Here is a 21,717-nt window from a genome sequence, read left to right on the forward strand (position 1 = left end):
GGGTCAGGACCCTTCTTCTGACCCAAAACGTCAACTTTCCTGCTCCTCTGATGCTGCCAAGTCTGCTGCGTTCCTCCAGCTCCACGCTTGTGTTAACTTTGCATTGCAAACTAGCCATGTAGCCAACTGAGTTAACCGTCCCCCTCCCTCTGGAAGGAAGTGACAGTCCAGGTCAATGAGCTGTCACTGGCCCCTACTCCGGGGCAAAGTCGTCTCCTCCTCCCCTGCGAGCCCCGCCCTGACAGAAGGGGCAAGCGTGCGCGGTGACGTCACGAACGTGCGTGCAGACGTTGAGTGTTGACGTCGCGGTGTTTTGAAAGGAGGAAGAGAGAGAGAAAAAAAAGGGAGTCGGGGGCGGCAGCTGCGGGGAGCTGGGGGGAGGGGGCGGTAACAGCAGCAACAGGAGCTCAGGCGGCGGCAGGCGAGCGAGTGAGTGGGCGGTTTATGGGCTGTGCAGCCACCGCCAGGCCCCGCTCCGTGTGCCAGAAAACCCCAGTTCGGAGGCAGCCAGGAGACGGGGAGAAGCGGTGCTCGGGCCTCGGTTCCCCAGTCCCGGGAGCTGTGTGAGCGGGAGAGGCCGAGCGGAATATGAGGGAGGGAAGGTAAGGTACGGGAGGAAGGGCTGGGCCTCACGCAACTTGCCTCCAGGCTCTTGAGTGGGAGCAGCAGGGGGTGGCAGTACTCAGCACCCCTGCAGCTTGACTCTCTGTTCTACATTTATACAAAAACGAAATACATTTCATCAAGGAACCCATTAAATGAGTGTGCGACCTATCATCGTGTTGCATATGTTGACCAATGCAACTGCATGCTCAAAATCATAAGGGTGGTTAGAAATTTTATCACGTTTGTAATAAGTCTAAAATGTAAAACGAGATTTTTATGTACACTACAGAGGAAAGCATTTGGCTGCTCCCACGGATGCAATACAAGTCTGAAATACTAATTTGTGTAAATTTAAAATTGTAGGATGTACTTCAGTTTAGTTAATATTTATATTGTGTATACTCCAAAAATGCCAATAATTCCAAAAATCGCGTTAAAATGCGAAGAAGTGGACTAAAAAAAGTATTGAAGGAAAATTTAATATTATAGATAATGGGTATAAAGAAAATGGTAAAGAAACATTATATTTGTATATAAAAACATGCATTAATGTTTAAAAGAAGAGCTGTAACTATGCCAACAGATCTCTCATGGTATTGAACTCTCTGCCATTGGCTACACAGAGTTGGCCGATGTAGTGCTTTCTGATGGGTTGTGATTTCACGTGCAGAGTATGTGGTTGGAGGTGAGCTGCACGATTGGACCTTAATATGTGAGGAAAAATGAATTGCCAAAATAATTCTGCAACGAAATTACTGCTGTAGTATTAAATATGTAATTTACTGTTGTATATGTAAGATATTTAAACTAGCCAGAATGGCTTTTGCCACTTCAAGACTTTACAAATGTAGCAGACCCTATACATGTTTGACTCTGGCTAATTTTCCTACACCAAAAGCACATGGCTTTTAGTAATACAGAAGTACATAAACTGGGGCAATAAAGTATATAGTTAAATGCAGAGAACTCTGAGGGTTTTTAATAACAATCTTTGTGGAGTCTTTTTAATGACTTAAGTGGAATAAAAAACAGGGCTGGAGAAACCCAGCAGGTCTGGCAGTATCTCTGGAGAGAGACAAACAGTAAACATTTTGAGTGCAATATGACTGTTCTTTGAAACAAGAGTTGAGAACTGAGTTGCTTGTCTCATTTCATTCATACTGTAACTGCGTTGGCATTTGTTGGAATTTATAGATATGGTAAAGAGCGAGATGATATGCGTGGACGGTTATTTTCCTATGATGCATCTGTGTAGCCATATACTTAAGAGTTTCAAGAAACAGTATTCTGCAAATTTCTGTAAACTTGTGATAACTTCATTAGTAGTTTTTTTCAAGTTTAAATCTGGACAGTCAGCCCTGGAAAAGGGGAGGGCAAGGAGAGTCAAAGTTTCACGGAAATCCAATCCTGTTTTTGGCCACGTTTGGTCGAAGAGTGTGGACGCCAAATATATTGCTGCTGCTAAAACTTAAGGCATCAACTACTTGTTCAAGAATAAGGATGGAACCTGGGACTTTCCTGATGTGAAGGAAATGACTGGCTTATTTACAAGATGAAACAGAAAAGATTGTCGTCGGAATTGCTGTAGTGAATGACTTAATTTCCCTAGACAGTGGTAAAATGAGTTGTTTTCTGGACCCTTGGGACATAACTGTTCTGCTGTATGATGACTACCTTCTCCGTGAAACTTCCTCAATTTCCTTCATTTCCTCCTTTCCCAAATGGCAGTGATTTGTGCTAAAATTTATTTCTATACTTTACAGCTGTCTTATGGTACTTCAGGCACACTCTTCGTGTACAAGCCTAGACAGTGATTGCCAAGCTCATGACCGTTAGTGGCTTCGTGATAAACTTTGTCATATTTGAGCAATTCAGTAAATTTGGATGACATGCTTGGAGTTTCAAATAATACAATATTCTGATAGCACCTTCCCAGTCCAGCACAGGAGGTACAATGCTTGTCCTTTGACCTTTCCTTCCCATCTTTCAAAACTAGAACAGCTCCTTGCAGATGAAACACTGATTCATTCAATTTAGTAGACTTTTTTCCATGGGATGTGGGTATTGCTGGCAATGCCAGCATTTGTTGCCCATTCCTAATTGCCCATGAATGGTGTGGCCTTCTATTTTTGCTAGAGAGTTTTAGTGTCAATCATGTTATTGCGGGTCTTGAACCACATGTAGGTTAGGGATGGTAAATTTTCTTCCTTAAAGGACATTAGTGAATCAGATGGGTTTTCCCTACAATTGATCATCACTTACTGAGACAGGGTTTTGAGTCCAGATTTTATGGATTGAATTCAAGTTAATTAATTGGCACAGTCATCTGAACTGCAGTGACATTACTGCCAGTTTAGCCCAGTTGGCTGACAGTTGTTTGCGAAGCAGTGGGAGTTCAATTCCAATCACTGGCTGACATTACCAGAACACACTTTCCCATCTTTTCCCTCGACTAAGGAATGGTGACCCTCATGTTAAATTACTACCTGTCATCTCTGTAATGAGATAGCAGCTCTATGGTATGATCAGACTTTGGCGGTACACATGTGCCACTACCTCTGCTCTACCATGTTATTTACTCTATTGTGAAAACCAGTCCACCCTATTCCCAATCTGATCTTTGTCCTTAGTCTCCTATTGTTCTAGTTAAGCATGAAGTAGCTATGTTTAATTAACCTAGTCGGGCATGTTATGACAAACAGTTGGGGCAGGTGGGACTTGAACCCGAACTTTCTGGCCCCCAGGTAGGAACATTCCCACTGTGCCATAAGATCCCCAAGCCTGATTCAGTTATTTTAATCAACTTGTTTGGACATGTTTTGACACGTGTGTCACAGGAACTTGAACCTGGGCGAGAACCCTAAACACAGCTTTCTTTGTGCGCGAGAGATAACAAGGTGTAGAGCTGGATGAACACAGCAGGCCAAGCAGCATCAGAGGAGCAGGAAGGCTGACGTTTCGGGCCTAGACCCTTCTTCAGAAATGGGGGAGGGGAAGGGGGTTCTGAAATAAATAGGGAGAGAGGGGGAGGCGGAGGCGGATAGAGGAGAAGATAGGTGGAGAGGAGACAGACAGGTCGAAGAGGTGGGGATGGAGCCAGTAGAGGTGAGTGTAGGTGGGGAGATAGGTCAGTCCAGGGAGGACGGACAGGTCAAGGGGGCGGGATGAAGTTAGTAGGTAGGAGATGGGGGTGGGGCTTGGGGGGGGAGGAGGGGATAGGTGGTAGGAAGGACAGGTTAGGGAGGTGGGGACGAGCTGGGCTGGTTTTGGGATGTGGTAGGGGGAGGGGAGATTTTGAAGCTTGTGAAGTCCACATTGATACCTTTGGGCTGCAGGGTTCCCAAGCAGAATGAGTTGCCGTTCCTGCAACCTTCAGGTGGCATCGTTGTGGCACTGCAGGAGGCCCAGGATGGACATGTCGTCTGAGGAATGGGAGGGGGAGTTGAAATGGTTCGAGACTGGGAGGTGCAGTTGTTTAGTGTGAACCGAGCGTAGGTGTTCCGCAAAGTGGTCCCCGAGCCTCCGCTTGGTTTCCCCGATGTAGAGGAGGCCACAACGGGAACAGCGGATGCAGTATGCCCCATTGGCAGATGTGCAGGTGAGCATCTGCTTGATGTGGAAAGTCTTCTTGGGGCCTGGGATGGGGTTGAGGGGGGAGGTGTAGGGGCAGGTGTAGCACTTCCTGCGGTTGCAGGGAAAAGTGCCGGGTGTGGTGAGGCTGGAGGGGAGTGTGGAGTGGACAAGGGAGTCCCGGAGAGAGTGGTCCCTCCGGAAAGCAGATAAAGGTGGGGAGGGAAAAACATCTTTGGTGGTGGGGTCGGATTGCAGATGGCGGAAGTGTCAGAGGATGATGCGTTGGATCCGGAGGTTGGTGGGGTGGTACGTGAGGACAAGGGGGATTCTGTTTTGGTTGTTGTTGTGGGAGGGGGTGTGAGGGATGAGTTGTGGGAAATGCGGGAGACACGGTCGAGGGCGTTCTCGACCACTGGGGGGGAGGTTGCGGTCCTTGAAAAACGGACATCTGAGATGTACTGGAGTGGAATGCCTCATCCTGGGAGCAAATGCAGCGGAGGAGAAGGAATTGGGAATAGGGGATGGCATTTTTGCAGGAAGGTGGGTGGGAGGAGGTGTATTCTAGGTAGCTGTGGGAGTCGGTGGGCTTGAAATGGATATCAGTTTCTAGGTGGTTGCCAGAGATGGAGAGAGAGGTCCAGGAAGGAGGGAGAGGTATTGGAGATGGTCCAGGTGAACTTAAGGTTGGGGTGGAAGGTGTTGGTGAAGTGGATGAACTGTTCGAGCTCCTCGTAGGAGCACGAGGCAGTGCCGACACAGTCATCAATGTAACGGAGGAAGAGGTGGGGTTTAGGGCCACTGTAGGTACGGAAAAGGGATTGTTCCACGTAACCTACAAAGAGGCAAGCATAGCTTGGGCCCATGCGGGTGCCCATGGCCACCCCTTTTGTCTGTAGGAAATGGGAGGAATTGAAAGAGAAGTTGAAGGTGAGGACAAGTTCGGCTAAGCGGATGAGGGGGTCAGTGGACGGGGACTGGTCGGGCCTGCTGGACAGGAAGAAGCGGAGGGCCTTTAGGCCATCTGTATGGGGAATGCAGGCGTACAGGGACTGGACGTCCATGGTAAAGATGAGGCATTGGGGACCGGGGAATTGGAAGTTCTGGAGGGAGGTGGAGGGCGTGGGTGGTGTCACGGACGTAGGTGGGGAGTTCCTGGACCAAGGGGGAGAAAATGGAGTCGAGATAGGTGGAGATAAGTTTGGTGGGGCAGGAGCAGGCGGAGACAATGGGTCGACCAGGGTAGTCAGGTTTGTTGATTTTGGGAAGGAGATAGAAGCAGGCGGTGTGGGGTTGGGGAACGATGAGATTGGAGGCCGTGGGTGGAAGGTCACCTGAGGTGATGAGGTTGTGGATGGTTTGGGAGATGATGGTTTGGTGGTCGGGAGTGGGGTCATGATCAAGGGGGCGTTAGGAGGAGGTGTCGGAGAGTTGGTGCCTGGCCTCGGTGATGTAGTCAGTGCGCAGTCTGTCACACAGGGATCAGCAAATTATGTTGATTATAGATGTTTTTAATCAACCTATTTGGGCTTGTTACAACCCAAGTATGGGGTAGGTTGGTCTTGAACCCAGGCCTTCTAGTTCAGAGATGAGTCCACTCCCACTACACCATAAGTGTCCTAAACCTGATATAAACTTAAGAAAAATACCCCATTTTTCAATTAGGCGAGCATTAAATTCAACCATGATCAGGCAATTATATTTAACTTGGTTTTTCTAGATGGCAGTTGCTTTGCTGTCCTCATTTACTCTTGGTCTAGACCCATCTTTATTTCTTTAACTTTGCTATGCAATTCCCTTTTCCTTTGCATGAGTGTCTAACATTTCCTATATAAAATACAATGTTGGCATACGGGTACAGCAAGTAACTAGCAAGGCAAATTAAATGTTGACATACTAGCAAGATGATGGGTAAAATAGTGGGGATGTCTTTACTTGCTGCAACTTTACAGTATATTGGTGAGACAGTTCCTAGTGTACTGCATAAAGCTTTGGTCTCCTTATTTAAAGTGCACACATTGGGAAGGGCGTTCTTGTAGCACAGTGATAGTGTCCTTGTCTGTGAACCAGATGGCCTGGTTCAGGCCCCATCTGCTCCAAAGGTAGAACAGAAGCCGTAGTTTCACAAGAAAGGGTGTTCTATTTAAGGCAGTTGAGGAACTTTTTCTTGAGGGCAGTGAATTCTCAGCATTTGTTGCCCATCCCTAATTGCTTTGTGGTGTTAGTGAACTGTGTGATGAGCCTTCTGGAACTGCTGCAGTCTAACCAGTGCAGGTGCTTCCACTTTGACTTTTCTGTAGCAGTTTGGCATATTTGCGTGCCTTGCTAACCCATCACAGTGTGAATTTGGAGCCATGTGGAGACCAGACCATGGAAGGATTGCTGAGTTCCTTCCCAAAAGAAATAGTGTAATAGTTTTATTACATTGACTTACTTTCCATGCCAGAGTTCCCTTTTGAATTACGTTCTACCAGCTGCTGTAGTGGGACTTGAACTTGTGTCCCTAAACGATTAGCTTGGTCCTCTGGATGACTATTCCAGTGACATTACCATTGTGTTTTGGTGGAATATACCTGATGGCTTGTCCTGTTCTTTCTTTCTTGTGAAGTTCGTGATTTCTGTTATTGAAAGACTCAGATGAAATAGTGTGTGAGAGATTCAGGTGTATTATGTTGAAATTGCAACGTTGCTGCAAATTATTGCTATTGTTAGTGGACAGTACAAATATTAATACTTCATAAATTGATTATAAGTGTGGAGTCCTGTTGTAACAAATAAAATTCTTTTGTAGGGATGTCTTTCGATGTAATCAACTCTCGCTGCTGCATTGATGTATGATGAGGAAAAATATTGTTCAGTAGGAAATGAAGATAGAGGTACTGGTGAGTGCAGTGGCTACTTTAATAGTTCAAAGGGCACTGGAATCTTCTGTGTGGTTGTTTTTGTTCTCCTATTTCTTGAACTGCTCCTCAATTGACATTGCTTCCCATGTATGTTTAATGCATGTAGTCGATCAGGTTCTCACTTTATCAGTATCTTGTACTGTGCCTGATGCTTTTGCTCTGCCTTTGTTCTCGTTAGTTCTTGGTTTCAATCTTCTCCCTTAACCTTGCCTTACTGCTCAGTTCTTGGAAGACGTGGAAGATACTGGGCTGTGGGGAAGAATATGACAATGTTAATTGTTTGTGTTAACTATTTACAAAAGCCATATTTTGAATGACCCCTCAAAAAAATGCTCTTTATTAATCTTGTGTGTAATTAATTTGCTGCTTTGACACTATATGCAGAAAATGTAACAATATTGGCTGTATTTATAAGATATATAGATATACGAACAAATATTAGGAAACTAACTCTTCTGTAATTGTCTCTCACCATCATAAGGCTAAGAGTTCAGATTTTCAGAGTTGTGTATTTAACCATAGCAATTTCAGAAATAGTGCAGAAAGGATTAACCCCAAGAGCCTGTACCACGATTTTGTGGATTTCCCAGCTTTATCTGTTGAAGTATTAAACAATGCAAAAATCAGGGTAAAAAACTTACAGATTTGCATCATTTTAAACTTCAGAACTTTTGCTTTGAACAATATTACTAAGAAAATGTTAAATTTAGATACAATGATACATATGCTGATATAATGTTAAGAAACTGATAGAAGGTTGCAGGTTCAAGTTCCACTCCAGGGACTTGAACACAAAATTTAGGTTATGCCTTTGGAGCAGCTGAATTCGCCTTGGTGTCCTGACTAAGATTTGTGTCTCAACCAACAAATTTCCTGGCTGTGATCATGTTCCTTTTTGTGTGAGTGTTTAGTGCACACATTAGCTGATGTGTTTTCTACAAGCTAGCAATAAGAAACATGAAAAGTACTTCATTGACTACAAAGTATTTTGGGACATTTTGAAGCTGTAAAATGCTCTGTATTTGAAAACACATGGGAGATCATCCAGGATATTATAGACTTCCAGATGTAATATGTATTGTGGGGAAATTACTAGAAGTTATGAAAATGGATAGAATGACTGAAAGTGAAGCAAATTTGTATCAAATCTTGTCCACCTGAGTTGAATTTTCTGATCTGATCACAATGTGGTAGATAAAGGAATGTCCATGGATTTTCTTTTTGTATATTTTGGGAAGATGTTTAGTAAAGTTCCACCTCAAGAAACATAGCAAAAATGATGCAGGTGGCTAGATTCCACCATGTAATTTGCAAGAAATTAGGTAGGTACGTGACTGAGTATGGCTAATGGTTATATACTGAGAGAATGTCAATTGTTGAGTCCTTCTGGGATCTAAACTGGGCTCTTGGATTTCCACTATATTTATTTTTAATGACTCAACGAATGTTTGAGAGTGAAATATCGAAGTTTGCTGATGGTGATTTGGGTGATGCTTTAAGTAACGTATAACGGGAAAAGAAACTTTCACAGAGATGTTGATGTGACTGGGCAAAACTGGCAGATGGAATTCAGTGCGGCCACGTATGCGCTTGTTCATGGTGGGGCTGAAAAAGATAGGTCTGAAAATTATTTAAATGGTGAGAATGTATGAATTTTTGAGGGGAGAGAGTATTTTAGGGGTCCATTTTCAGATGTAGCTAAACATAATGTACAAGTAGAGAAGAATAATTTCAAAGGTTAATGGTAAATTAGACTTCTTTATACATTTTATACAAGAAATTTTACACAGGGAATACAGTTTAGAGATTGAAGTTGTGCAGCAGTTCTATGGAAACTTGGTAGACCATCTCTATTGTACTCCATTTGGTTATAAGCACAAACTTTAGGAAGGAAGGACATCTATATATTGAAAGGGGTGCAGTGTAAATTCACCATAGTAACAATACAGGTAAGGACATTGCATTATGAGGGCATGTCCACTTACTCTGTCTCTCTGCGCGCTGTGTTGCCTGTGTGCACTGTATTCAGTTCATTTAGATCCCATTTACTATATCATTTGTAACTATGTCAGTCCTTGAACCTTAGTTCCCTTCTGCACGTCCACGGTAATCTGTTAAGATTTTGAGTTTTTCACTCGTCTCACCTGACCTTTTGGTAAAGTCTTTGTCTGAAAATTTCTCTTGAAGCTTGTCAGCTTTTCATTAATTGCACATTTTTGGCCAGGACCTTTGTCACCAGTTCTAATATTTTCCTCCAAGACTTGGCAACTGCCTATTTATAAACTTTCTTTTTGCCCTTTTCATTAGATGCATTATAAAATTGCTGTTACAGTACATTCATACATTCGATATTATGTAGTCCTGCCCACGAGTGACGCACTTTGTTTAGTAATGCGTGAATTGCACATGTTGCACTTTCATGGTTTGTCTCTGTTTTACTTGCTAACTCATTCCCTTCCTTTTGCATCATTGCTAGATGTCATCAAGTATTCTCTGTATTTGTTAGCTTTAACTCTGTTTCAAGGAAGAGGAAATCAACTAATGAATTAACAAAATTTTTCTTTGATTTTCTTAGGCAGCAGAAAAGGGTGATTAATAAAAGGAGGAGAGATAAGGATGAGCAGAAATCCCCCAAGTCGGCCAGGAATTGCTTTTGTGGTGGGAGCTCGTTTGGAGGCTCAGGATTATCTGCAAAAATGGTACGTGTCCAAATGTGAACTTTGTGGGGAAAAAAATGGATGTAATCCAGTCCAGAAAGTTTTTCCTCTGAGGATCCTTTTGAGTCTGAATCTGGGGTTAAACATCCCCTAAATCCCCCCTGCACTACATATACATACATAGAACATTACAGCACAGTACAGGCCCATCAGCCCTCGATGTTGCGCCGACCTGTGAAACCAATCTGAAGCCCATCTAACCTACGCTATTCCATTATCATCTGTTTTGGCATTCATTGTAATAGACCAAAAGATGGGTTGTGTGAGAAATTCCATTAGGAGCATGTTTTGATGTTGAGACTAAGGTATGCTGCTGAGAGCAGAGCAGAAGTTTTTTTTCATATTTCTTCAAGGGCTGTGGGTCTTGCTTGCTAAACCAACATTTCTTGCCCATCTGTAATTGCCCTAGAGGGCCCACTTCTGAAGGTGAACTGTTGTCTTGAACTGCTGCAGTCCCTTGGGTGTAGGGAGAGCCACGGACTGTTTGGAAGGAAATGTCATGATTTTGACCCAACAACGCTGAATGAATGATTGTGGAGTTCCAAGTCAGGATTATCTTGGCTTGATGTGATGACTTGGTGGGGAACTTTTAGGTGTGGTGTTCTCTTGCATCTGCTGCCCTTTTTCTGTGTAGATGTGAGTTTGGAAGGTACTACTGTGTATCTTGTGAATGGTGCATGCAGCTGCCACTGGATGTTGGTGAAGTGAGTAGTAGTTTGTGATGGATGGGGTTCCAGTCAAGCAAACTGCTTTGTCCTGGTTGGTGTCAAACTTCATGTGTTGTAGGAGCTGTAGTCATTCAGAGAAGTGGAGAGCATTCCATTACACACTCTTGATTCATGCCTTGTAAATGGTGGTAGGCACTGGGGCAATGGGAAGTGAATTATTCATTGCAAAATTCCTAACCTCTGAACTGTTCTTCTAACTACAATGTAGATATGGCTGGTGCAGTTTGTTTCTGGTAAATTGCAACCCCCATGACGTTGCTAGAGGGGCATTCTGTAATGGCAATGCAATTGAATGTTAAATGGTGATGGTTAGATTCTCTTGTTGAAGGTGGTCATTATCTAACATTTGTGAAGTGCAAATGCTTCTTTCCACTTATCAGCCCAGGCCTGGATGCTGCCCAGATCTTGTTGCATATGGATGTAGACTGCTTCAGTGCCTAAAGGGCTATGAATAATGTTGAACATTGTGCAGTCATCAGCAAACATCCCGTCTTCTGACCTGCATGATGGAGGGAAACTTTTACTGTGCATCATCTGCTGAAGTTGACATGCAACATCCAAAATGAAAAGAATACTATTCTCCAGTGCCAATTTCCCTCACTTGGATTAACAGGTTAAAAAATAGTTACAGAAATTCATCTTACCTTTGCCTTAGATAAGAAACAGCATGTGCAGTGCTACTGTTTGACCACTCAAAACCAATGAATTTCAGTCAAGCATGTGGCTTATATCCTTTGAGAATCAGTGTCTAATGGCTTACTACAGAGATCACACTGTACTTCATCAAATTGAGAACGATGAGTAACTTCATAATTTTTGAAGGTTAGAAGCAAGATCAAGCTGAATTACTTGCTAGCTGTTTGCCACATATTGTTGATATTTGAATATATGATTCTAAATTCATCCTCAATATGTAGGTGTGACTGGCAAGATGGTCATTTTTCACTTCGGTCTGGTTGCTCTTGAAGAAGTGATAGTGGGCCTCTTTTTGAAGAGCTCCCACGTGCTGCTAATTATTAGCTTCCTGGATTATGTGATTTAGTGAGTAACTTAGAAGTATAGGATTCCCTTGCAGCTGCTAGCTGGGCTTAGGCAATGATAGTCATTGGTTTTGAAGATGGTTCAGGAAATGGCTGAAGACATTGGATATTGGAAAAGTCATGCCCACTGAGAGCCAACAGTAGTACTGAAGACTTATGCTCTGGAACTAGCTGTGCCTGGTTAAACTGTTCCAGTACTGTTATATTATTGGCATTGATCCAGTAATGTAAAAAATTGTGCAGCCATATCCAGCCTACAAAAGGACAAACCTGACCCAGTCAATTACTCCCCCCATTTCCCCTGACCCGCAACACCCACCCACCCCCACCCCCACCCCCACCCAATCACTGGCGCAATAATGGAAGAGGTTGTTGACTATGCTGTCAAGTGGAACTTACTCAGTAATGGTCTGATCACTGCTCAGTTTAGGTTTCATCAGGGCTACTCAGCTCCTGACCTCATTATAGCCTTATTCCAAAGAGCTGAAGTCCAGCAGTGTGGTGAGAACGACTGTCTTTGACATTAAGGTTACATTTGCCCCAGTGTAGCGTCAAGGAGCTAAAGAAAAACTGGTCACTGAAAATTGCCAGGAGTTAAGATTTGTGCTGCCTCAAATTTTTTACACAGCTGCACAGACGTCTGATCTGCACACTGATTGGCATTCGTGGACTCCTCGGTGCAGCTTAGGATTTATGAGGAATCTTTACTGGTTGCTGTTGTTCTTAGCACAAAGGAAAATGGTCGTGGATTTTGGAAGATAATTTTCGATACCTCTGTAGAAGTTCCCCAGAGTAGTGCCCAAGGCAGAATCATCAGTGACTTAACTTCATCAGTCGGAAGTGGGGATGTTTTCTGATAGTTGTGCAGATCTGAGGTCTGTGCAGTAGCGTGAAAACTTTTGAGGGCGCATAGCTCTTCACTCCTGGCAATTTCCAGTGACTTCCAGTCTCAAACTTCCATATTGCCTACAGATATGCGATATCAGTTCTGATTGTAGTGCTGTTAAGGAGGGTCTGTAGTGGAATGGTGCTGAGGAAAGAATGCACAGTTTGCAGGCTTTTCATTTTCTTTTGAAGAGACTAATTTATTCGTGTTGGTGGATGTGGATTTTTAGTGTAGTCATTATGCATGTGTGGAGACCACTGTAATATTTAAACGTCTGTTGGACTAGAAAAATTGGAGGGATGTTAAATAATAAGGATAGTCTTAGATTACAGAAGGATATAGATGGGCTGGTCAGAATGGCTGATCAATGGCAATGGAATTTAATCTCCAATGTGAGACCATCCACTTGGATAGGACAAAACACAGCAAGGGAGTACATGATGGATGCTGGTACCCTGGGAAGCATTGAGAATCAGATGTACCTTGGTGTACATGTCCACTGGTCTGTTAAGATAGCAGAACGGATAGATAAAGCAGTTATAAAGGCATATGTGATACTTGCCTTTATTAGACGAGACAGAGTTTGAGCCGGGAGGTTATGTCGGAGCTGTATATGATGTTGGTTATGCCACACGAGACTCTGCAGTTCTGCATCCATGTTGTAGGAGGGATGTGATTGCATTGGAGAGGATGCAGAGGACATTCACCAGGATGTTGCCCGGACTGAAAAGTATTAGTTATAGACAGGTTGTTTTCTTGGGGAAGAGACTCTTTTGTTTGCTGGAGGAATCAATGACTGGGGGCATAGATTTAAGATAAGGGAGAGGGGATATAAGGAAAACCGTTTTTTCACTGAGGGTGATGGAAATCTGGAGCTTGCTGACTTATAAGGGTGATAGACGCAGAAACTCTCTCAACGTTTAAGTAGATGTGCACTTGTGATGCCTAGGCTCCCAAGGCTATGGCCGAGTACTAGAAAATGGGATTAGAATAGTTAGGTGTTTGTTTTTGACTGATACAGACATGATGGGCTGAAGGGCCTTTTCCTGTGCTGTAGACCTCTATGACTGTGACTAATTAATATGTATACTATAAGTTTATTAATCATCAGTATCACTAATTGAGCTCCACTAACTTGAAATGGCAAAGCAGTCACGTCTGAGCATGCATAGTACTACTACTAATTAATGCATTTACTCATTAGACTATTGCTTGATTTAAAGATATACGGTTAACCAGTGATTTTCAAAAAAAGTATTCCTTTGTGACATGGGTGTCTCTGGCGTTTGTTGCCAATCCTGAACTACCCTTGAACAAAGTGACTTGATAGGCTGTTTGAGGGCGGTTAAGCATCATTAGTATCGATCTGCAGTCACATATAGGCCAGGCCAGCTAAGGGTTTATTTCCTTAAAGGAAATTAGTGAATCAGATGGGTTTTTATGACAGCTGACTTTTCATGGTCAACGTCACTGCGACTAGCTTTCAATTCCATAGTTATTACCTGAATTTTATTTGTGTGTCACTGAGCTAACAATCTGCAGACCCAGATTCAAATTGAACAAGCTGCCAGCCCTGGAAAATTCATCCAGTGATAATGCCACTGTCACCGTCTTCCCCCAAGGTTAAAACTATAAAATAGATTACTGAATAAATCAGCATTGCATTGGCTCAATTCATGATTAATAAATTATTTTTTGTCACTTTCCTTTTCTATCATCTGGAGGTATACATCACGAATTGAAAAGATTGACTATGAGGAAGGGAAGATGCTGATCCACTTTGAGAGATGGAGCCATCGGTATGATGAATGGATTTACTGGGATAGTCATCGCCTACGACCACTTGAGGGACAGTCACTACGAAAAGATGCACTCAAAGACGATGAAGAGATTACAGTAAGTGAAGGTTTTGAAATGGGCGGGATTTTCCAGAAACCCAGCACTTCCGAAAGTATTTTTGCTGTTAAGATTAGGAAAAAACACTTAATGCAGCTGGTTACTTTTATTTATCTTGGAAGTAGTTTCTTCCTGTGCTATACTCCAAGTGGTTTGGTGCTGCATGTACAAGCCAAAAAAATGTTCAGAATGACTTAGAAAAACCTTACGGTGAAATTCTCTTCTGATGGCCAGAGGTGTGAACACCATCTTGGAAAAGGTATTAAAAAATATTCTCAAGCAGTGTTCCATTCCTTCTTGTGATGAATAGCCATTTAATGGGGAAGTATAATGAAATGGATTTCTCTCTGAAAGAGCTTGCTCATTGCAGGGGTAGAATCACCTCAAATGCTTCGTCCTTGCCCATTCCCCTTTAATCTGCCCCTCAACCCATCAACCTCTCTGCTGTCTCTCTCTGGCCCTCCCCTCTCCGATTTTTCCCTCTTCCCCCACCACCCTGTGTCTTTCTTCTTCCCAGCCCCACTCCCACACCAACCTGTGTGTCTCCCCCTTCGTCTCCCCCTTCATCTCCCACCCCTATGTGCCTCCTCGCCCTGCCCTCTCCACCCCATGTATGTCCCTTCCCCCTCTGTCTCTTTTTGGTTTGGGGAAGTTTGGTGCCATGTGTGCCTACTTTGTCCTACCCTAATGTCTTATTGTTTTTGTTTGTGGGTTGCTCCTTCTGTCTGTCCTTTAAACCAGAGAGAGATCTAATTAATGCAGAAATGTTGAATGAAGTTTAAGCGTCATCTGATGTAGATTAGGAACTGAATAGATTATGATGTGATATAGCAACATCTGGAAAATGTAACCATTTGAGAAAAATATATTGCAAAGGTTAACTAATTTCCTTTTCTTTTGGATTAAGTTTCAAATGACCTCATCAATTTAAGAGTTGAGGGAGAAATATTGTTTTTGTGCAGGACTTCAAAACTGGAGATGAGGTTCTTGCCCGCTGGACGGATTGTCGCTACTATCCTGCCAAGATTGAAGACATTAATGAGGAGGGCAAGTATAAGAAACTTACTTTTTTCCTTGATTTCCTCTCCCTCTCTGCAGCAAGTGTTTGCTGCTGCTGAAGTATGGGCCCAAGTTGCCATTCTCCACACAAGCATGTAAATGTTAGTAACCTGCTCAGCAACGTTCCTTTCTCGCGTGGTACAATTTACATTTTGTACCTGAATCTCCCACGCAACTTTTTCTACTCCAATTTTGTTATTAGTTTGGCTTAGTTGGCGATGTCTCACGCTGTACCGGAAAGTTGAAAGTTAAGCACTAATAAGGTTGTTGTGGTCCATGTTTTAGGGCTGATGCTTAAGTATTCTCTGATTGCTACAATGGTAGAAGGCAATCTATTCATCTGCTCAGTTTTTTAATAGAAAATGGTGGAAATACTTATAGTTAACAGCAACTGGATAGAGAAATTGTTAAGTTGATTACCTTCCTTCAGCAGTGGGACAAATTAGAAATGTAATTAGTTTTAAGGAAGTGGGCAGGAAAAGAACAAAATGTGTCTGTAATAGGGTAGAAGACAGGAGAAATTTAATGGTGCAAGGGCAAAGGCAGTCAAAATGTGGCAAGTGAAAAATGAAAGATGTCTAGAAGAGGTGTGAATGGCAGGCTCCTTGCCTCTGTCCACTCCAATTACTTTTGCACCAGGCCCTAAGTAGTGTACAAGTCACTTTCATACTCCAAAATGCAAAGCCTTTTGTTCTCTATTTTTTAAAGTGCCTTGAAGCTGTTGCTTTCCTTTACTGCTCTTTTACTGTAATGCCCTTGGTCCCTGCAAAGCCATCAGTTCTTCTTTCTTCTCCACCTCCCACTCTTTGAATTATGGCTCTAATCTGTGTTTTCTCAAATTAAAGACATGCAGACTCTGCTACTTTCCCCTGCAGCAAGCCGCACTTCTGTCAGCCATCGCCCAACTTAACCTGGAACCTTCCCTTTTTAAGAATCCACTTCCCCATGCCTACCCAGCTCAGCTCATCCATGCCATCCACAACTTGAACTCATCCTTATTAATTGCTGTCCATTCAATTTCTCCTTCTAACTCTCATGCTAGCTTACATTGTCAACACTGTATTTGTTGACCCTTGGAGCCTGCTCCCTAGTTCAGTATAGTCATGGCTGACTATCCAACTCAGCACCCTGTCCTTGCTTCAAGAACTATATCTAGCTCCTGTCTAATATAACACTAGATTTTACACAAGGAAGAAATATTTGAATGTAATTTTCGAGCTATGAAGTGCATCAATTTTAGTCAATTCCACACATTGGTAATCGTCTTCCAAAATTCTATAGATTCTGGAATAATTTTTATAAATTCAAGCTAGCAAATGGAACATAGAACAGTATAATACAGGCCCTTCGGCCCACGATGTTGTGCCGACTTATTATCCTACTAAGATCAATCTACCCTGCAAACCCTACATTTTACTATCCTCCATGTGCCTATCCAAGAGTCGCTTAAAAGTCTCTAAAGTATCTGACTCCACCACCACTGCCGGCAGCGCATTCCACACGCCCACCACTCTGTGTGTGAAGAACCTACCTCTGACATCACTCCTATACCTTCCTCCAATCACCTTAAAATTATGCCCCCTCATAACAGTCATTTCTGCCCTGGCTATCCACTCTATCTATGCCAACCATCATCTTGTACACCTCTATCAAGTCACCTCTCCTCCTCCTTCGCTCCAATGAAAAAAGCCCTAGCTCCCTCAACCTTTCCTCATAAGACCTGCCCTCCAGTCCAGGCAGCATCCTGGTAAATCTCCTCTGCACCCTCTCTAAAACTTCCACATCTTTCCTATACTGAAGTGACCAGAACTGAGCACAATATTCCAAGTGTGGTCTAATCAGAGTTTTATTGAGCTGCAGCATAACCTCACGGCTCTTAAACTCAATTCCCCTGCCAATGAAAGCTAACACACCATACGCCTTCTTAACAACCCTATCAACTTGAGTAGCAACTTTGTGGGATCTATGGACGTGGACCCCAAGATCCCTCTGTTCCTCCACACTGCCGAGAATCCTGCCATTAACCCTGTATTCTGCATTCAAATTTGACCTTCCAAAATGAATCACTTCACACTTTTCTGGGTTGAATTCCATCTGCCACTTCTCCGCATCCTGTCAATGTCCCGTTGCAACCTACAACAGCCCTCCACGCTGTCTACAACTCCTCCAACCTTCGTGTCATCGGCAAACTTACTAACCCACCCTTCCACTTCCTCATCCAAGTCATTTATAAAGATCACAAGGAGCAGAGGCCCCAGAATAGATCCCTGTGGGACACCCTGGTCACTGAGCTCCAGGCTGAATACTTTTTATCTACCACCCTCTGTCTTCTATTGGACAGCCAGTTTTGTATCCAGACAGCCAAATTTCCCTGAATCCCATGCTTCCTTACTTTCTGAATGAGCCTACCATGTGGAATCTTATCAAATGCCTTGCTAAAATCCATATACACCACATCCACTGCTCTACCTTCATCGATGTGTTTTGTCACATCCTCAAAGAATTCAGTAAGGCTTGAGGCATGATCTGCCCCTCTCAAAGCCATGCTGACTATTTCTAATCAAACTGTGCTTTTCCAAATAATCATAAATACTATCCCTCAGAATCCGCTCCAATAATTTGTCCACCACAGAAGTAAGACTGACCGGTCTGTAATTTCCAGGATTATCCCTGTTCCCTTTCTTGAACAAGGGATTGACACTTTCCACCCTCCAATCTTCTGGTACTACTCCAGTGGACAGTGAGGATGCAAAGATCATTGCCAAAGGGGCAGCAATCTCTTCCCTTGCTTCCTGTAGTTACCTTGGGTATATCCCGTCAGGCCCAGGGGACTTAGCATTCTGCTAAATTAAGGAGGGAGCAAGAAAGTAAACAGGGAAGAACAGACCTGTTAGGTTTGCATCAGTAGTAGGGAAACTGCTACAATCTATTATAAAGGAAGTGATAAATGGAAGCTTGAATATTCATAATCTTATTGGGTGTATCTGGTTGGGTGACGTGGATGAGGGAGATAAATATACCCACGCCAAGTTTACAGATGAGACAAGCATAGGTGGGAAATGGTGAGGATGACCCAGTCTACAGAGGAATATAAATAGGTTAATTGAGTGAACAAAAACTTGGCTAGTTGAAAACTGAGGTTATGCAATTTGATAGGAAGAAGAGAGAGCAGAATATTTTTAAATGCAACACAAAGGGATTTGGAGGTTGTGCAGAAATCACAAAAAGCTATCATCCAAGTTCAACGGACAATAGTGAAAATGTGGAGTGTAAAAGCAGGGAAGTCTTGCTAAATTTATGGAAGGCACTAGTTAGACTACACCTAGAAGAATAAAAACAGTTTTGATCTCTTTCTCTAAGGAAAGAAAGACTGACATTGGAGGCAGTCCTGAAAATGTTCACTGGGTTGTTCTTGAGTTAGTAGAGATTTTCTGAAGAAGAGAGGTTGGGTCTGCACTTATTGGAGATTAGAAGATCTGGAGACGACCTTAATAAATTACAAGATGCTTAGAGGGCTTGACACGTTAGATGCTGAAAGGTTGTATCCCTTGTGGAAGAGTCTAGAACCAGAGGGTATAATCACTGAGCAAGGATTTGCCCATTCATGACACAAGAGGAATTTCTTGTCTGAAGGTGTGGAATTCATTATTGCAGGTGGACCGTCAAGGTGGGTTGTTTTCAAGTGTTTTCAAGGCTAAGATAGGCAGATTTTCAATTAGTAATGAAAGTGAGTGTGTTAGGAAAAGGTAGAAAGTGGATTTGAGAGTTGTCAGATTACCCGTGATCTTACAAAGCAGACTTGTTAAGCTGAATGGCCTACCTCTGCTCCTAGGTTTTACGATCTTATAGTTAGCATGCACTTTCAATTGGCAAATTGTGTCTAATGAACTTGGAGGTTTTTGAGGATGTTGTTAAAAAAATTTAATTAAAGGGACTTGTTGGATGTAGAATACCTGGATTTTTAAAGGGTTTTTGGTAAGGTACCTCCACCGGAGGTACATTAGCAAAACTACCTCCTATCCTCGGTGGTTTTGTTGTTGGCAATCATTTGCTAACAGATATGATTGTCCACTTAGGAAATTCCATGTCACTGGTTATGGGTTCTGTGTGTCTTTGCATGGCTGATGAGCCTGATCCAGGGGTCTTGGGAGGTGGAATTGGTGTAAACTCGCCATTCTCATTGGCAAGCTGTGATTAATTTTTGGCTACCAGCTGCTCAGTATGTATGTTGAAACTTTGAATGTAGGAACTAAATGTAGTTTTTCTAAACTTGTAGAGGGTACAAAGCTAAATGTGTGTGTGCCATAAAGATGATATAAAGTGGCTTCAGGAGGACTTGGACAAGTTAAATGAGTAGATAGAACATGGAAAATGGAATATAATGTGGAAAAATGACATTTCCCACTCTGGTACTGGGAACAAATTTACAGAGCGTTTCTTGTGATACTGGAAATTGTCAATGTACAAAGTGTTATGGACCAGATCAAATCCCTCAAAATATTAAGATAGCCAAAACTCTAACTTTTCTTATTTTGAAAGGCAAGTTTAAGGCATTATGTTCTGGATGCAATTCGATCAGTCAAAATACCAGACTTGATACAAAACACTTTATTCTTACGCTCCACTTAAAATACAGACAAAAACAATTTTAAAAATTAGCTTAACTGTAACTCTGGAAACAACACGTCAATCTATTTGTTAGCTACCACTGATTAGCTGTTCCAAGATAGTAAAATCCTGTAAACATACCCTTGGGAAAGGCTAAATCAGTAAAATAGATTCTCCAGTCCAAGATGAAAGAACATCAAGAAAAAACTGAGAGGGAGAGAGAATGCAAGCATTTTGCTGTTGCAGGGAGAGATGTATAGCAGCTTCCAAACCCCAACAACTACAGTTGCTATTTTCTCTTTAATTTTTTTTCTATCCATGTGCAGAATGAATTTTTATTTGGTGCACCAAAGTAATGTGAAGTTTTTAATGTCACTAAGGGAAATTAAAAAGAACAACGTGTAACATATCTTTTAAACATTACCTTGGTGTTGTACAAAGGAGAAGAATGATGCCCCAAACTAGTTCACAAGTTATCAGATTAATGAGTTGAATTGTAAACTTACAATAGTGGCCTTTGAAAACTCAATCTTTAGATTTCAACTACTGCGCATATGAGGGGCATTTTTGAATTTTTAAAAAATCTTGTAGCTTGTATATTATTCATTTGACTGAGGAGAAGTTGAATTGGTAGTGATAGCTCAACTTGACAAACTGAAAGTAATGCTTATGTTTGTCTAATTAATTGATACAAAGTGGAGAAATTAAAACTTTCTTTTCAGACTGAGTGTTTTTAGTTAAAAGTGTGATGAATGGTGAGGAAAATAGCTCAGTAATTCTTTCACACCAATATGTGTAATCAAAGTGTCTGAAATAAACCATCCTGAGGAAACTTAGCAGATATCGCATGTTCTGTGGAAACAAACAGAATTAATGTTTTGAATTTGATATTATTCTCATTTGAGGAAGAGTCCTATTGGACTCATCTTTGACAGTTTTGCTCTTTCCATTGGCAGCACTGAAGTTCTGCAGCATTTTGTGTGTGTGTTTCAAAATTCCAGCATCTGCAGTATTTATTAAAGTGTCTGTGAAACTGGGGAGAGGTTTGATCTTGCAATCTGGAATATGGAGGTCAGAGACGCTTTTGTAAATGAAAGAGAATATTGAAGGAGAAATCTACATTTGGGAACTGGGGAAGAAAAAGTAGAATTCCAGGAGGGACAATGACTTGAGGTAGTTTTTGGGGATGCGATGCAGTGCATTTAACCCATCCTACAATTTTTTTTGATTTCACCTCTTCATGTTCCCTGACTGCCCATCTGATATTCAGTATGATTGATATATACTTAACTTCAATCTTCCTAATACTTTATTGAAGAAATTGCCTTTATCCATAGCGAAAATTGTACTTTGGCTATTTATTCCATGCCTGCATTTCTTTCTAACCATGCTCTCAAGCTGAACAAGGATTTTAACGATCTAAGTACCTCATTTAACATAGATTTCAGTTTATACTGTCCTATTCACCTTTGACACACAAATTCATTGTTTACTTCTGTCACTGTAACATCACCTGCCTGCATGCCGATCAGAACCTATTAGCTGTCGACCTGCTCATCCATTTCTTTGTAAGTTGCAGACAGAATGATTTCAGTCTTGATGCCACCTTTCTAACCTTTTAGCCTTTGGAAATTTTCAGCTCATTCAAAACACTCTTGACAACCACATCTTGCTGGGCTGCATTGATAACCAGTCTCCCAATGC

At 42.3% G+C, this 21,717-nt stretch overlaps 1 protein-coding gene across 8 annotated transcripts in view; it reads left to right on the plus strand.

Moving 5' to 3' along the window:
- Positions 1-382: 382 nt before the first annotated feature.
- Positions 383-21,717, plus strand: part of phf20l1 (PHD finger protein 20 like 1) — a 115,617-nt gene continuing 94,282 nt past the window's right edge. For 7 of the 8 annotated variants that reach the window (XM_048595525.1, XM_048595528.1, XM_048595530.1 and 4 more), the window contains exons 1-5: positions 383-602; positions 6,968-7,058; positions 9,655-9,778; positions 14,175-14,346; positions 15,309-15,393. In XM_048595525.1, coding sequence (XP_048451482.1) covers positions 9,696-9,778; positions 14,175-14,346; positions 15,309-15,393 — 340 coding nt within the window. In that variant the 5' untranslated portion in view covers positions 383-602; positions 6,968-7,058; positions 9,655-9,695. The remainder of the gene's footprint in view (positions 603-6,967; positions 7,059-9,654; positions 9,779-14,174; positions 14,347-15,308; positions 15,394-21,717) is intronic. The other variant, XM_048595526.1, reaches the window with a different exon arrangement.

Source organism: Rhincodon typus, chromosome 4 (genome assembly GCF_021869965.1).
Source record: "Rhincodon typus isolate 14 chromosome 4, sRhiTyp1.1, whole genome shotgun sequence".
Lineage (NCBI taxonomy): Eukaryota > Metazoa > Chordata > Chondrichthyes > Orectolobiformes > Rhincodontidae > Rhincodon > Rhincodon typus.